We start from the raw sequence: 17,072 nt of genomic DNA, 5'->3' as shown, positions 1-17,072 counted from the left end.
ATAGAGACCATATGGTTTCCGAAGACATTAAATATGTCAAGCTAAACTGCAGAGAGATGCACATAAAATGATGCACGAGACATCCTGAAATTTTCATTGGGTATGATATGGAGCCATAAAAATAGATTTTATTGTTTCATTCGGTTTAACTGTGATATAGCTTCAAGTGCTGGAAGAAGAAGATGTTAAATTTATGTTACGACGTCAAATTGATGTGGTAATGTTAAATTGCAGTAGCGCGTTCAAGAAAAACCTGACCATCAGGTTCACTTCAGGCTACAGGCACTACACTCATTCTGCATGCTGATTGGTATCTGATCTGCTCCTGTGTGTTCAGCCAGACGGGGAACCTTATCTTGACAGCCAGGCCTGCTGTTCATCAATCCATCAAACACTGCAGAAAGAGCTCTATCTAACATCTCGAGACGGAAAAGCCTGTACCACCTGTGGTCCGAAATGGCACATTTCTTATCATTTTTCAGACCAGCTTTCAAATTTAAGAAAGTTTGTTTCACCTGGAGACCGCGTCTGAGGTAAATATGTCCTGTTCTCATGCAGGAGAAGGATACGGAATGATATAACCATAGAGGAAATAATTGGGCTCCTTTTTGACATTGTTATATAAGATCACAGAGACAAAGAGTTGCTTTTATTTTAACATGAAAAATGGACTTTGTCCTTTTTACCACACCCTGGAGTGGACCGTAAATAGTGTTCTCACTGGGATAACGCCAACTGATAGGTTATCATTCTGGTCACATCCAGCAACCTCATTTAGAAACTCTTTCAGTGTTTCATTGCGATAAAGAAGTAAAAACAGCGGAGATGGATTTGTCTTTCCATCTCAACTGGATTTGTGTTACAGATAAAAGTGGAAAGGAAATTAAAGTTATGAATTTAAGCATGATTAAACACATTAAGTATGTTTAATCTTCAACGTATGCATGTATGATCTATGTTTTATGTGTGTACATGTGCATTGCGACATTGTCTGTAAGTGTGTTGTGTGATGCGGTGGCTCGGAGCCCAAGACAAATTTCCCTTGTAGGACAATAAAGTTTATCTTATCTTGTTATAGATGCTGCTGCTTTCAGTTATAGTTAAGAAATGCTTCATTTAGTGTCCTCATGTCCTCATTTTAGCATTTAGTTTATGCTAAACTGGAACTAGAATTTGTCCTTATATTGCCTAGATAAACAATGATCTTGTGGTACATTTGTTTTCCTAATTGAGGTGTAGTCATTATGGAAAAGGGAGCACGTGAAGCCATTTGTCTCTTTTTTGGATTTACCTTCTTAAAGCGGGGAGGAGGGGCCGGCACAGGGCGGTGGGTGATTTGTCTCTGCTTGTCCATAGGTCAGGGAGGGGCACACACACACACACACACACACACACACACACTTTCCTCATCTTAGATTTTTTGTTTTACTTTTGTTGTCTCTCATCGACACACCTACACAAACACACACACACACTCACAAAGCATGCACGCACACAGAGGCACGCACACAGACGCACGCACACACACACACACACACACATACGTGCAACTTTGCAACCTCAGGCAAAGGCATATCTGAGGTCAATCCTCTCCCAGTGTAATTACTCTGGACTGATCCCAGACCATTACTCAGTGTGACCCCTCAGCTAATTACCTCAAATAAAGAGCGAGGCAAAGGAAAGGCCTTTACGTGCATGTGATGGGGAACCGTTGCTGATTGAGAATAACATTGTTACTAAGTCGCATATGTTTCACTCTGAGGTTCAGCAGCAGTAGTCACACAAATTAAGAAATAATAGGAGGAAGTTATCCTGCAGTAACCTGGATATTAAACCATCTAGCTTAACTTTTTTTAAAAATCTTATCACAGATGTTTTTGAGGAATCACACGTTTAGATGAACTTTCTGTTATAGCTCAGCAATAATTCATCATTCATTCAACTTTCAGTGGAATCACACTGTGATGATACGATGCTGTTACCCAAATACGTTTCCCCAAGCAAGCCGTAATTAAAACAAACTCAATTAGTTAGTGATGTTTTTGTTTAGGAGACAGCTCAGTTAAACACAGTTAATTGCCTTCCTTTGTGTCACATGTCTTAAAATTAAGATTGCTTATCCTTATATCTTATACAACAATGCAGGGTTTCCTTGTTCACTGGCAGAGCGTTGTTAATAGACACATTATTTGTTGCAAAAATTGAAATTGTGACACTTTGGATACAGAATATAGAAGTTTTATCAAATGCAGAGAGGTTCTTCAGTAGCTTGTGAATCAGCATCAGCGCTGCTTTACTGTACATTTTACAAAGTAATTCAATTAGTAAATTGGTGGATATGTGAAAAGGCCACATTAATCCTGAACAGGAAACACTATATAAACTTGCAGCAGACAGCAGGGTGATATTTATAGCCTTATATTTTTCAGCTGTAACTCTTTATTATAAATTAATGCTTCATCATGGTATGAAAGGGAAATTATGTAAAATAGTATAATATTCATCTTTGCCTGAAGATGATGACATGATGATGTTCCTGCACTGAGGCACAGATTGTCCCTGACTGTGTCTTCGACTTTGCTGCCAAATAATGTGCTGATTTGCTCACTTGAGGTCAGTGAGCCTGTAGACTCTTTTCACTTCAAAAATGTCCTGCAGTCAAAACAGTGACGAAGTGTCACTTCTCATTATCGGAGAGCCTTTCCCTCTGAGTGTGCTTCCTAAACGAGCCACCAGGAGGCAGTGTGTGACAGGTGAAATCTGTTTAGAGGTGAACCTGGTCAAATAAACCTGTATTTTGTCTTTTTTTTTAGTTAGTTTCACTTACAAGTGAAAATGTAAATGAAACAGTTTCATCTCTCAGTACTGCTGTGTTTTCACTCAGTGGATGGAGCTGGATCAGAGACTTGGACCACGCTGGTGTATTGCTGTAGAAATGCATCCAACACATAGATGTCAGGCCTTTTCCATTTGTGTCTGATGAAAGATTTTAATACTCAAATATATCATAAGGATAGACACTCACTCAAAACAATGTCTTGCAACTCTTTGAACTGTGCTGACACTAATACGGCCGGACATGAAAGGTTTTCCTTTTTTTTTTTTATGAAAGTCCTACATTGGAGGAGGAGGAGGAGGGGAAGGAGGGTGGAGCTGAGACTTCTGTCCCAGATAAACACACACACACACACACACACACAGTTCCCCTCTTCCCCAGATAAGGCTTTCGGAAGTTGGAGTTTACATTGAGCATCTGGGGGAAGTCAAGGGTTAAAGAAGTTTCCCACCACTGCAGAAAGACCTTCGTCCTTTTTAGTCATCATGCCAAATCCCACAACTGTGGTAAACGCCCCCCCCTCTTCTTTCACTTTCTCCTGCACAGTGTGAAACAGACACATTCACTTATTTCACCTTTACATACATGTGAAAGCACAACACACATGTTCGAGCTCACACATATACACCCACCCTACTTCCTCTCACCACACTGGGAACATGACAGAATGATCACACTTTGTCTTCCACAGGGAGTTAAACAAAACAGCCTAACATTAGATACACACACACACACACACACACACACACACACACACATAAACCAGCGTTATCAACCTTTTTCCATCACCGTAAGATAAAAGACAAATAGTAGGATATGGGCCATCAGAGTTTAATGAAGCAAACTGCGATAACGTTGAGTCTCGGTTGACATTATCTCCATTTATCTGGTCCGTCTCCGGGTGAATCCTCCCTTTTGTTTATACAGATATCAGTCTCTGTTGTGGTTCCATTGTCCAAGAAACTGATGGGAAAATCATGTCCCTTATCTTGGCCATGAAAATGAAGAAATGAAGCCAGAGTAATGTGGGGCATGAACTATATTTTTTTGGTGGACTGATCTGCAGCTAGGGACCACGGCGGCCACCTGCTGTAAGCACTTTATTGCACGGCAATTGTGATACTAAGAAGAAAAAACTAGAAGAAAAATAAATGTGCGTTATTTTCTACATTTTTGAACTTGACAAGCTTGATGGCCATGTGGTTTTCACATTTTTGCACAGTGAAATTAGGTTCTGTCTCGCTCGATGGGAGCATCTGCATAGCGAGAAGTTTATAATTACACTGGGAATGGTTTTCATGAAGAGGAACAGTTCATATGAGGTTAGATTTTCTCCACATTCTCTGCTAATGATGTTTGGCCCACTTGTTGGCTGATAGAGGACATACTGGAGAAACAGTAATTGTTCTGTGTGTGTGTGTGTGTGTACAGGCAGATGGCCGTTTGCACCACTGTCCTGCCATCTGCTGAAATCAGAAGATGAGGGGGCGCAGGGAATCATGTGTGAGGGTGTGTATCTATCTGAAATGAGCATGTGTTGGATATGAAAAATGAGAGGAGAGGGTGCAGTCTTGTCTCATATTTATGTATTTATACCAACTACAACTGATGATGCATTTCTGCATCAGCAAGTGTGTGTTGTACTCTAGGATGATACAGCAGCTTTCAGCCTTTTGACATCAGGTTAAAGCATCATTCCCAATGTCATATGTTTTGATCATGTACAGTATGACAGTGTACAACAGATCTGAAATAGATAAAAAACCAACACAACTCTTTGTTTTGGCTGCAAACCTTTTCCAGCTCATGTAGAAACCATGCACAGAGGCTGGTCTGCACGAAATGTTTCCATATCAAAAGGAACTGAAGACAGTAAGGATGTTCAGATTTAGATCTTGCAAAAGGGATGTGCAAAGTCAAGTCAAGTCAATTTTATTTATATAACCCAATATCATAAATCATAAATTTGTCCCCCCAGGGGGCTCTATATTCTGTAAAGGAATACAACATCCTCTGTCCTTAGACCTTTGATTTGGATAGAAAAAAACTCCCTAAAAAAACATTTAAAGGGGAAAATGGAAGAAACCTCAGGAAAAGCAACAGAGGTGGGATCTCTCTTCCAGGACTGACAGAAATAGATGTTGTGTGTATAGAAAGGACCAGATAGCAACATTACAGAACTTGGATGACAAAAATATAGATAACATACTATATATCAAGAACCTTTGTGATTTTAAGATGTATATAAAAAATCCAATGTTACAGTATTGCACACAGGTGCACAAGTCTTAAAAATGTGTTTTGATGATACATATATAAAATCTGAATCACAATTTCAATTCAAGATTCTATAAAAACATCATGGTCTACTGAGCTGTGGTTAAGTTATGCTGAAGTGCAGTTTTAGTGCCACTTAGTCTGTTTCCAGATGTAAAATTCAACTGTGCAAACTCTCATCTCTATTTTCAGTTCAAACCATACTTTTAGTGTATAACATAGACCTTTTTCACAACAGACAGTTTGACTTGACAGTTAAATGCAGGGGAAAGGAAAGTAATACATCTTTTACACCTTCTGGTAAGAAGCCTTGTCACCTCTTTTGCACTTAAATACCTGCAACCTCCTCACCCCACAGATTAACGGTCTGGATTAGACACGGGAGCCTTATGCAGACGTGCTGTTTAGCTGAATGATTGTAACTCTGCAACAATTGGCACAAACTTTAAAAGTACTTAAAATACAGTGCTGATATAGGCCTGGATCTGGCTTGCAGTGATGACTTAGGGATTTAGAGAATATGACGGCAGCTTTGTGGTTTATGGGTAATTAGCTTCTTCAAAGAACACCATCATCTGTTGAGAAAAACGTTGGCGATGAAGCTCGGAGGAGCTTCGGGTTAGCTTTCACTGACAGTCTCGATGGGGTGAAGTGTGCAGTGATGCTACAAGGCAGACTGCACTCAGGAGGAGAGAGGGCAGAGGAAGGAAGCATACACACCACTGAAGATTTAGGGGAAAGGGCAAGTTGCCTCCCATAAGTTGCTAGGATTCAGATGAAGAGTGAAGGGCTTCTTGTGAAAAGCAGAATTTCTCTCTCGGTCTCTCTGCCTCACTGTATCTGCACATGGAAGGTTTCTATTATAGATAATTAGCATCATAACTGGGTTAATGTTTCTTGAAGACATGCAGAGACCGCACAGAGAGTCTAATCACAGAGCTCCCTTCGTCTTCTCCACGTTTTTGGAGTTGAGTCATCCCTGTCCCTCGCCCCCGCAGATCCAGTGAGAGGCCAGGGATTCCCCAGAAGGCCGATCCCCTCGGAGTCGCTGTGTTTATTGTTCACTGGGGAAGGCTTTAACTCCAGAATATCAGAAATAGAGAGTACACAGTGGTGTGTGTGTGTGTGTGTGCACCCAGGAAGCGTAGCTAGTTAGATCAGCAGCTGCAACATAGACAAAACTGGTTATCTTGACTTATCAGAGATTTGTTTCTTAGAGTTGAAGTGGAAGCAAAAGAAAGAAGGCACAAAGAGGCAGGAGAGATGGCTTTTACTTGCAGTGAGAACGACAACCACGAGATGGAAACCCTCTGTGAGTATCTGGTTGTCTTTTGTGTCTGTAGGAGAGCTCGGCTGTTGTAAATTATTACTCTGCATGGGCAGAAGGGACAACTAGTTTCAATTAAAGGTATACTATGCAGGATTTCCCCCCAAAAAAGTATTCATACAAATGTAATCCCTCTCAATCGTCACTTATGACCCACTAGAAATGTGTGATGCTGTCTGTATTTTCTCATTATTTTGCTGTGTTGGGGACGCATCTACATGTCAACCTTTTGGCAGTGGGTGTGTAGCCCCCCCAGCCAATAACAGCGCACAGGGTGTGAGGTTAGGACTCGTAGCGTAATGACCAGGCTACATCGCCGTCTCTGTCTCTCTCCTCTGCTCTGCTCTCTGTCTCTGTGTCATGAATGTATAAATAGTAGCTACAGGCCTGTGTTTCCTCTTGACCGAGGGCGGGCTGAGCTACACACACACACACAGAGCAGAGAGGCCACAGAGGACAGGATGAAGCTCTGCGTTCACGCAAAATCCGGCATTGTGGCACCTTCCCGCAGGATTGTGAGGGGGTGTGGGTGTGTTTATTTGTGCTGTAGAACATAACCGCCATGAAACAATCAGAAAATAATGTTTTATTTGTCTGGTTCACGGCTTTGTGGCTGCTCTCGCTCTCTCTCTCTTGCTAATTGAACCAGGGAGGAGGGGCCAAACACCAACTGACAAATCCTGCATAGAATACCTTTAAGGACAAAGATGTATCCTCTTCAGATGGGGATGTGGGGAAATGGATGCACGGAAACATCCCAAGATGCTACTTGAACATTTCCCCTCCTCTTCTCTTTGTGTTTTATTGCAAACCTCATTGTTTTGTCGAAGCAAATCTGCTTACAAGACGCTATTGTGCACTTGCTCTTAAAAACCTCATTTTACTCTCCATTGGAGCAACGAGTTCTTACTTGAGTGTTACTGTGGTTTAATTTGAAAGGAAACTAAGCTTTTTAGAAGAAGTGGATTTGTTTGAGCATAATGAAAAGCAGTAAAGGCTACTCTTTCTCTCAGTCTTTCTAAGTCCTTGGTACAAGCTCTCAGTATTTAGCAGTCCAGCTGGGAAAGATCTGGTGGCTTAAAATGGACAGAAAGACACCATAAACAAACAGTCAGACCACAAAATCTGGCCAGTTTATCTTCTTTGCAGTCATCGTTATAAAAACAGCACAGAGTTTTTACAGTAAAAAGGTGATGACAAAGCAAACACATGCTTGAGTTATTGTAACCTTGAAGCGAAATGTGCAAGCTGGGGTCTGGGGAATAAACCTGGAGGAGTAAAGTATTTTAGTGTCAACATGTGAAGTAGCTCAAGATATATACATAGATTAATCCGTCTGCACTGTTAATGTATGTTCAGTGATTCCATGCAGAATGGGGTCTGGGGGGCCACTTTAGGGTGTTGAGATAAACCGTCCTCACTCATCACACACATGCTGTCTCCATTTGCACCACAGGGGACCAGATCAACCACCAAAAAAAAAAAAAAAAAAAAAACACAACAGGAAGTCTCCAACAGACCCAGATATCTCCCCTGTCCAGGCCAAGCCAGATGTTCTTCCTCTTTCCCCTCCTCTCTCCTGCTCCTCACTCTTCCAACCACTCCTACCCCTCCTCCTCCTCCTCCTCCTCCTCCTCCTACTTCATCTCTTTTTTTTCCTCCCCCCCCCCTTCCTTCTCCTTGCTTTCTGTGCTCCCCCCCTTTCACGGGGAGGATGTGTCACTGAGTCACTCAGTCCACTAAGTCATGGAGATGACTCTTTTAATCTGCTCCATATGTGCTCGGTCCTGATTGGGTGGCCTTCAGCAATCAGCCCTGACCTCCAGGCCAATCACAGAGCTCCCCAATGAGGCTCCCAGCATGCAAGTCATCACCGCATATCAGTCTTCAGTTCCCTCTTCAGCCCACATGATTTGATGCAACTGAATGTTTGGTCACTATGTTTCAAAGAAGAAAATAATGACACAGTCAGGATTCCTTAATTTCAGCTTTGCAGAGCAGGAATAAGCACATGACCTCACTTTTAAAAAGGAGACTCCTTGTGGAGTTTTGTGAATAGAAAGAATATTTCAATGGGATATCTCACCCGTACAACACTCTTCTCCAGCTGTTTTCTGAAATCTGTTGACGTAGCGTAAACAGGGGCCTATATTGTACAGTATGTACTTACAGTGTCCATTACTGTACATGCACACACACACACACACACACACACACACACACACACACACACACACACACACACACACACACACACACACACACTTATGCCTTAAACAGTTAACCATCAATCATGGATTCTAACTGAATTTATTTACCATAAATTTTTGGCTCAAAGCTGCATTTTTAGGCTCTCACCAGAACTAATAGAATAACACCCATACAACACAGCAGATCTCTCCTTTGATCCTTGGTTCCCACAAGAGGAAATGGCAACTTCATACTCTGGTGGGTCATGAGTGTCATATACTGACAGCATTGTTTATTGTTTAGTGAGAGTTATATGGAAAATATTCTCTTTGATAAAAAAGAGATTGTACAGCAGGAATATGTCAGTATTTTTTCCCAGAACCTTAAAGAGCTGTTCTTCAGTCTCACAGGACAGTGAAGACGTTTACTTTTTGTTCTGCTTCCATGTGAGAGATAGGCCTGTGACAGATTTAGGGTCTAGAAAAAAAGAATTTGCTAAGAGAGAGTGTGTTGCTAAACGTAATTGCATTTTTATTACAATGAATCAGTAATCCTGCTAGCTTACAAAATATTAACCAGAAAGGTCTTTGCTAACTTAAATTGAACCCAAGCCCATCATAATACTTATAATTGTGTAGCCAAGACACAGTCCATGATTGCACAATGTGTCTCACAGAGCAGGAACTGTTACTTTTCAAGATATTGACAAGGAATCAAGTTTTCAATCTGGACCTGGGAGGCTAATCTCAAACACGAGCCAATTGTGTAGGATCAATCTTATGTGAAATGAATCAGCATTAAATCAACTCTACTGCATGCAGTAGCACATCTGGACGCTTATAAGACTCGTTAATGCAAAATGATAACAATGATGAATATGTGTCAATAGTGTGTAGGACAGATTACCTGCCTTCATACTTCCGTACATGCACATTGTCGAGTGAGACTGCAGCCAAGTGTGTGAGGTTCAGGCTCCAGCTCTGACAGGAAGGAAGCATTTGTGCTGAATGTTATGAAAACGTCTCTCAGGCTTTTAGTCTGTATGCTGGTGGAAAAATGTACAATCACATCAACAAAGGAACAAATTAATCACTCTCCCTTTCAGTCAGTTGAGATCAAATACATTTTATAACCAGAATTTCTTTAATCATACTATTCTTAGAAAACATCTTCTCACATGTCGGCTACATTAACACATTACAGTCAGCGGGTCGGCCGTGATAAATGTGAATCTCTCTGTTGTGGGTGAACCGGCACACAGAAAGTGCACCCCGAGCACTATAGATTTCCAGGGAACATTTGGATTTTGGAACCACTTTCGTCTGATTTGCAGCCAGTATTGACTTCGGTGCGGCTTAATTCACTCAAGTTGTTGTTACATGAGTATTTCCATATTTCTGTCAGCTATTTTTAAGGAGGATCACCATGAAAAATCGAGAAAAGTCATGGCATTAATCACAAGTCAGCCACAGTTTTAAGGGATGGAGATGAGTGTGTGTGTGTGTTCGTCAGAGAGGAAAAGGGGAGAGAAAGAGAGCCATAAAGGAGCTGGATTGAAAGAGAGAGATGACCAAATATTTTCAGCCTGCACACACAGACATAATCCAATACCCTCCCCTGTGAAACAAATCAGTGGGAGGGAGAGAGCAGATGGACACACACAAGGATGGAGAAGTAAAAAGGATATCGCCTCTTGACTTCTACTTACAGGCGCACGCACACACACAGACACACACACACACATAATGAAAGTGAATGTTGCTGTATTTGGCCATAAACACAATCCTCTACTGTCCTTCTCTCTGCTTTTACACACTCACACACACACACACAGCTTTTCCTCAAGTGGGTTTACTTAATCACACGTGGTTTGAGCTAGCCTTCTATATCCACAATGTTCCCCATTCACTTTCTCTTGAATGAGGGGTGTGGCATGCCGAATGCCTTCCTAGCCACTTGGGATGGCGGTCACATGACAGTGCTGTGGGCGTGGCGAAGGCAGCAGCAGCAGTCCAGCCTCACCAGCTGGAGCTGTGATTGAGAGGGGAAGAGAGTAGGAGAGGAAGAGAGAGAGAAAAGAGGAAAGAGAAGAAGAGCAGGGAAGGGTTGGGTGAGTTGATTTTTATGTTTGCCGTGTGCTTTTTTGTCTTGAAACAAGAGCTGTGAAAGATTGTGGACAGAGGAGAAAGAGGGGTTAAAGGGGGAGGGAGAAACAAACAGAAGGGGGTAGAAATTGATTGGTGCTCTTGGTGTCAAAGTTTGTTTGCCAGGTGTCTTGTGTGCGCTGTGTTGAAAATGAACTTTTGAGGCTGAGAGGTGGGGAGTGAGTGTGTTTTTGGCAGGAGATCTGTAGAAAACCCCTAATTTAGCGTGCATGCCTTGCACTATCTCATTTCTTTTATTTTTTTTCTCTCTCTATCCATTCCCTTTCCCATTGTGCAGGAGTTTGGGGGGTCAGCACGACCACTTTCTCCCCCTCCTCCTTGCATACTCTCCTCCTCCTTCCCCTCTCCTATTTCTTTCTCCCTTCCCCTCCCATTGTGTCTTCAGCTCTGGAGCATGCATGGATAATCAATCTGCTATAATGGGACAAACAGAGTGTTGACCAATCAGGACAGACCTTATTACTCTTTTTTTTTTTAGGTCTCCAAGGTTCTCTTTGGTCATTTTTTCTTCTTTAACCTCAGCTCTCTTCACATCACAAAAGTGTATCTAGGCTGACTTTGATCCAGTGCAGTGGATTAGCCAGGCACTGATGGAGCCGAGCTGTTTTGATGTTATTTAATTTTGACAATCCCTTGTGTCTGCTCTTTTATAGAGCTTGTTGCCAAGTTCAAGGAGAGTTGAGGAGTCAAACAGGTCGTTATTCTCTGTGACAGTTTTGCTCTTCCAAGGGGAACAGTAAGAACTCCTCTCTTCTCCTAACTCTTGTCAGTTGCTTCTGGTGTGAAGCAAAACAGGTTGTGGTTCATCACTTAACTTTAATCTTTTTGCCTCGGAGGCCAGCAAAACTTTTGAAAAATTAGTCACCTTCCATGTTTTCAGTGTATCACATGGTCTACTTTTACCCACTGTGCAGCACTTGTGTTGAATAGTTGCTTTGTTGGATGCTGCACCCAGAAATCCCAGTCAAGTCTTTGACCTTAAAGTAACATTTATTTAAGAAAAAAAACAAACATGCTTACACAATGGCTGTGCTTTCTTTTCCATTTGCAGTCCAGTCATGTAGAGGAATCATCAGAGGTGTTCTAGATATCCTTGTTTTGCACTGACCAACCACGTTGTATCGTCATCATTGACAAGAACAATGATGCATTTGACCTTATGCCTTGAGACTGCTGCATGAATAAGGCTGCATTCACATTACAGACCTTAATGTCTTCCACTCCCTCCCTCCTACCATAGACCCATTTTTGTCTTTTTTTTAGGGTGGGACGGGGGATATTTAGGAGGAGATAGCAGGTCAACAGTATACGCCAGCTAGATGTGGTATACATCATCTGAAAACTGGCAACCTGAAGATTAATCTGTAATAAACATTGTGTTTTGGTGAGGTAAAGGGAAACTTGTGGGTAACCTATCTTAAGGTGAGAGGTCAAGGAACCCTTTTGAAAATGGTTACGCAGTGGATGCCTTTGGCTTTAAAACTAAGCTCGCTACAGCCTCTGAAAGACTGAAAGTAACGTTGGCTCAGGACGCCGGCGTCCTCGGGGGAGTTTAGGAGGTTGAGGCTTTATTCCAATTTTTTAGTCAGATTCAATCTTTTTGTTTTGATGGTTCATGTTTGTAAGTGACATGTATCCGGCTCTGAAATGTGAGTCGCATGCGTACAAGAATAACAACGATAATGTAAATATGAGCAACAGTCAGATCATAAACATGGATGACACGGCTGTGCTAGCATTACGATAACTTCCTTCCAGTTTAAATAGAAGCTTCCTTGACTTCTCCATTGACCCCCGTTGTTTTCATCTGACAGTGCAAACAATGTATTATTAAATTAAGAAATTAATTTGGATTTTTTTTTTCCCCCCACAGTAGTCAGCCTGCCTTTCTAACGCTGCCTCATATCTGATTTACATTTACATTTAGCATCATTATAATATGCTATAATAATGGGTGTCAGTTAAAGCCACTCAGCCGTTGTTTGCATGTTGCTAATCACATTAACCCACTGATGATAAGTAATTCAATCACTGCAGATAAACACTTCATTAGTATTGTTTGGGATCAGCGGCATGAAATTCACACAGAGGTTTTTTTTTTTTTCTTGCTGTGATTAAAAGTCTGATGTCATGAAACCAGCCCTAATGACAATGAGACATTGTGGGATGCAGGTGCACTCAAAGATTTAAAACCTGATTTTTTCAAAGGGATATCCACTGCTGACTAGAATTAACCTGTTGTTCCCATCATGTGAGACAGTTCTGTGTACTTTTGTGTTTTAGACCAAAAAAATTCACCTTGAAGGCAGCAGAGCTAAGAGGAGAAGCATGAACATGTTTTACAGTAAACAACCAGGCTGTTTGTCTGAAAATATTCTTTCCCACATTACAGAATGTCTTCATAGACCTCTAGATAATTGTTTCCATGTGTATAGTCTCATATGCTGTCTTCTTTTTCTGTTCAATCAGCAAGTGAAGAATGTAGTTCATGTGTTATTGTTTCTGGTTTACCTCCATCAGCAGTTTGTTGTAGGGAATTCTTTCTAAAACATAGTTGACACACAGAGATACTGTAAATACATTTCTCACTCAAAATCTGTCCTGTAGAGTTAGAGAATCTGGCTGTGATGGAATGTTTTTATTTTATAAATGATTTTTTTTCTACATGTATGTCTCAGAAGGTAAGAATATGTCACATCCTGTCAGAGTTTATAGGTCATAGGCCTGCAGACGCTGGACGCTTGGAGGTTTGAGGTGACCTCATCTACAGCGATGTGGCAGTATTATGCCTCAAGGCATGATGGGTCGTCCATTATTATGTTTTTGAATCTGGGATGATAATTGGAAATTACAGAAACTGGTCTCTAACTCCTAAACATGTCACATTTATTTACATTAGAATCCATTTGAAGCTCGCATCTGAGAGCTTGTTATTTTACAGAATGAAAGTCCTTAATGGAAACATATCATGCACATTTACAGGTCTTTATTTTTAATCTTTGCATGATTTACAGTTCAAAAAAACTCCTTATTTAACTCTTACTGACCCTTTATGCAGCCCCTCAGTTCAGCCTCTGTATAGCAGGACGTATAGCTCCTGTCTCTTTCAGACCTTCTTCCCAATGAACCCACACAGGCAACATCAACAAACCATGAAACAAACTGTAGTAGAACAATTTCACTTTCTCCTTCTTTACTTGAATGTCAACTTCTCAAACACACCCGTACATGTTCAAGCGGAATCTTATGCGAAATATGAGAGAGGACAACGTGAACAACTCATGTAACAACCTTAGCAACAGAGCTACAGGACAGACAGCCGTTTATGCTTTTTGTGGTTTTCTGTTATTTATGTACTGTTACGATGTCGGATATCTATGTTAAACAAGGTCAAAGTTCCAAAAGTTGAGGGAGAATTGCACAGGGGGAATTTCTACACACATTAACCTCAAGTTTTGGAACTTTGGCCTTGTTTAGCATAGATATCCGGCATCGTAACAGTACATAAATAACAGAAAACCACAAAAACCACAAAAAAACAGAACATGTCATTTAACAGTACAGATCATCTGTTGGTTTCTGTAAAGAAATATAGAAACATTTGCATCTTAAACTGCAACATATTAACTGTTTCTTCAGTTTCTTTCTCTGCTGCTGTTGATGCTTGGATTCATAGACGTCGTTGTAGGTTTTGGCATCATTTAGAGAAGATTTTTCTTTGACTATTTCTAAGAGATATGGGCAGCAGTTTCATTCATTTCCAAACATCTGGTGGTTTTCCTTTCACTGAGGCCTCAAAACAGAATCGTTAGACTTCTGTTACTGCTTCTGTCCCCTCTCATGTATCTCCAAACATTAAAATGTATTAGAGGTATAATAGTGAACTAATAAAGAGACAAAGCCAGCGGTACATTTCATGTGAAACTAAGTGGTGAAGTACTATCTCCGAGTCGGCTCTGAACAATGCGATGCTTCTCATTTCCTCTCATTAAGCGCTACACAGCCTTCAGCGATGAAATATTCGAACCAGCCGGCTCCTTTCCCACTTCATACTTGGTGGTTGTGTGATTTACTGCACACGGGCTCTGTTTGTCCTTTACCCTGTACCAGTTTCCCTACTGCAGCTGCGGATGGGTCTGTGGCTGGACCCTCCTAGTTCCCCTTCCATGTTTCTCAGAAATGTTTGGGCTTTGAGTTACGGCTGTGGTCGGTTAGCCTTTACAGTACTGAAAGCTGCCCAGATCAGCGGGCTCTCACAATGCTACTCGGCACCACAACGACTCCCCTGCTGCGTTCGGCTTTGCTTTCTCATTTTCTCAGTTTCTACTTACAGCTATCGATCCAAACTGTGCTCGCTCTTGTTGTGTTTTTCCGCCTGTTGCTGTTATTGTAGCATTTATTTCACATTTCTCTCCGGGCGAACCTCACTGACCCCTCCATCTACAGCTCCTTTTCTCTCCTCTCTTCTCACTCTTTAAATCTTTTTTGAGGCGTTTTGGGACAAGTCATTATCTCCACTCCCAGAAGTTTCCATGTGGAGAGCTGTATTTTAAACACCGAGCAACACCATCTGCTTTGCTCCATGTTAGGCCAGGGGTCGCGTTCTCCGTGGGCCGACACGACTGACGCAACACTGAAAGATGAAGTGGGTTGGTAGCATTCTTCGGTTCCTTTTCAGAAGTGTCGATGTCTGTCTGCGCCAGCTGCGACTGTCCTAGACGTCACCGAACTTCACCGAACCTCATCGTCTTACATGGTGGGGAGTTGTTATGATGGAGAAACATGTCAGGGGTTTTTTTTAATCAGCATGTTCTGCTGGTTTCAAAGTACGGATGAGGGATTGAATTAGAGGGATTTCCTCTTGGATGTACATGACAGCCCGCAGTGACAACCTCCTCCATCCTCCCAGCTCCACTCTGTCGACCTCACTCTGTCACTACCTACTGTAAACACACCATCATGTTATCTCCCTCACACAGAACGCAGCGTAGCATTAAGCTATTGGCCTGTGCTCCTTTTTTAAAAACATGCATACAGTTGACATTGAAGTCAACTGTGCCAGGCAACAACTGGCAAATGCTTTCAAAAAAAGACTTTGTATTTCAGAACTGTGGTTGGCTCAATATCAGACCGTTACAGGGTGTAGACAAAATAATACAAACACCTCTTGGAAAGAGACTTTGAAGGGAAAAAGACATTTGAAGCTAGTACCATTGTAATCACTGCCGCGATATTAGCTGTTGTGACTGCTGTTCATATGTTTAGCCTATGACTGTAACAACTGACATGAAGACTTTCACACTTGACCAATGCACCTGTGATTTGGGCGCTGACGATTCAGAGTTCTGTCATGTGTTTTAAAACATGAATAGGCTGATTGCCAGGCGTCTGTATAGCTGAATAATGTTGCTAATTGGCATCAACCCAATATGGCCCACACTTGTAGTGTTTGTAGTTTTTATTGCTTCAAATTTTTGCCGTGTTCTCTTCAGCTTTTACATTTATTTTTACTGCTTCTCCAAGTGTAGTTTAAGTTCATCTCCATCGTTACAGCTGTTTTGCAAATGTTGTTCGGTCTCTATGCTTTTATATCAAAATGATGTTAACTTAAAAAGAACATCTGTTGTAATGACTTGCTGACATGACCTAAAGGAGTTTTTAAAAAAAAAAAAAAAAAAAGTTCTGCCTGTGAAACATACTTATAGCTTTAACGATCTGAACTCGAATGCACAGCGGGTGTGAGCCGTACGCTCTGCACAACAGATTGTGAGCCTTATTGTCACCGTTGGGGGGTAAGCCACTGCTGTGTCGTACTGCGTTCCACTAAATGTATTAATATCGTTGCTCATTTCCAGGAAAATAAGGAATTAAAATAGAAAATGGTAGTTATGTGTTTAAAATAGTTTTGAAAATGGTACAGTAGTCATGTGTTTTAAAATAGAACTGACTCTGGCTGAAAAAAGCTCTCTGCCTGACCGTCTTCATAAAACTTCTCCATTAAAATTTGTAGATGATATTAAATTGTGCATATGTTAATCCTGTGTTCATGTGACACACTTATCACTGTCGGTCAACTCTTGTCCTGCCCTCTTCTTTCTGGACGCTCCATCTATCTCCGCCAGACGGCAGCAGCCATAAAACTTACTGATCTCCACCTTTTTAGAGGGAGCCACCAAGGGGACATTGGGAATGTCATCTCCGGTTTTAAAAAAAAAAAAAAAAAAGAGGGAGTGAGGAGGGAGAGGGAGAGAGGAAAAAAATAGTGGACAGCAGAGAC

General features: G+C 41.4%; 1 protein-coding gene across 5 annotated transcripts in view; it reads left to right on the top strand.

Annotated features, from left to right (window-relative positions):
* Positions 1-17,072, top strand: part of septin9b (septin 9b) — a 71,980-nt gene that overhangs the window by 31,471 nt on the left and 23,437 nt on the right. The window contains exon 1 of one of the 5 annotated variants that reach the window (XM_067580100.1): positions 6,296-6,425. The exons of 3 other annotated variants lie outside the window; for them this stretch is intronic. In XM_067580100.1, coding sequence (XP_067436201.1) covers positions 6,377-6,425 — 49 coding nt within the window. In that variant the 5' untranslated portion in view covers positions 6,296-6,376. Of the gene's footprint in view, positions 1-6,295; positions 6,426-10,621; positions 10,741-17,072 lie in introns of those variants that run through there. One more of the 5 variants, XM_067580117.1, reaches the window with a different exon arrangement.

This window comes from Thunnus thynnus, chromosome 3, assembly GCF_963924715.1.
Source record: "Thunnus thynnus chromosome 3, fThuThy2.1, whole genome shotgun sequence".
In the NCBI taxonomy this organism is placed as follows: Eukaryota; Metazoa; Chordata; class Actinopteri; order Scombriformes; family Scombridae; genus Thunnus; species Thunnus thynnus.
This window is presented reverse-complemented; position numbering and strand designations above follow the sequence as displayed.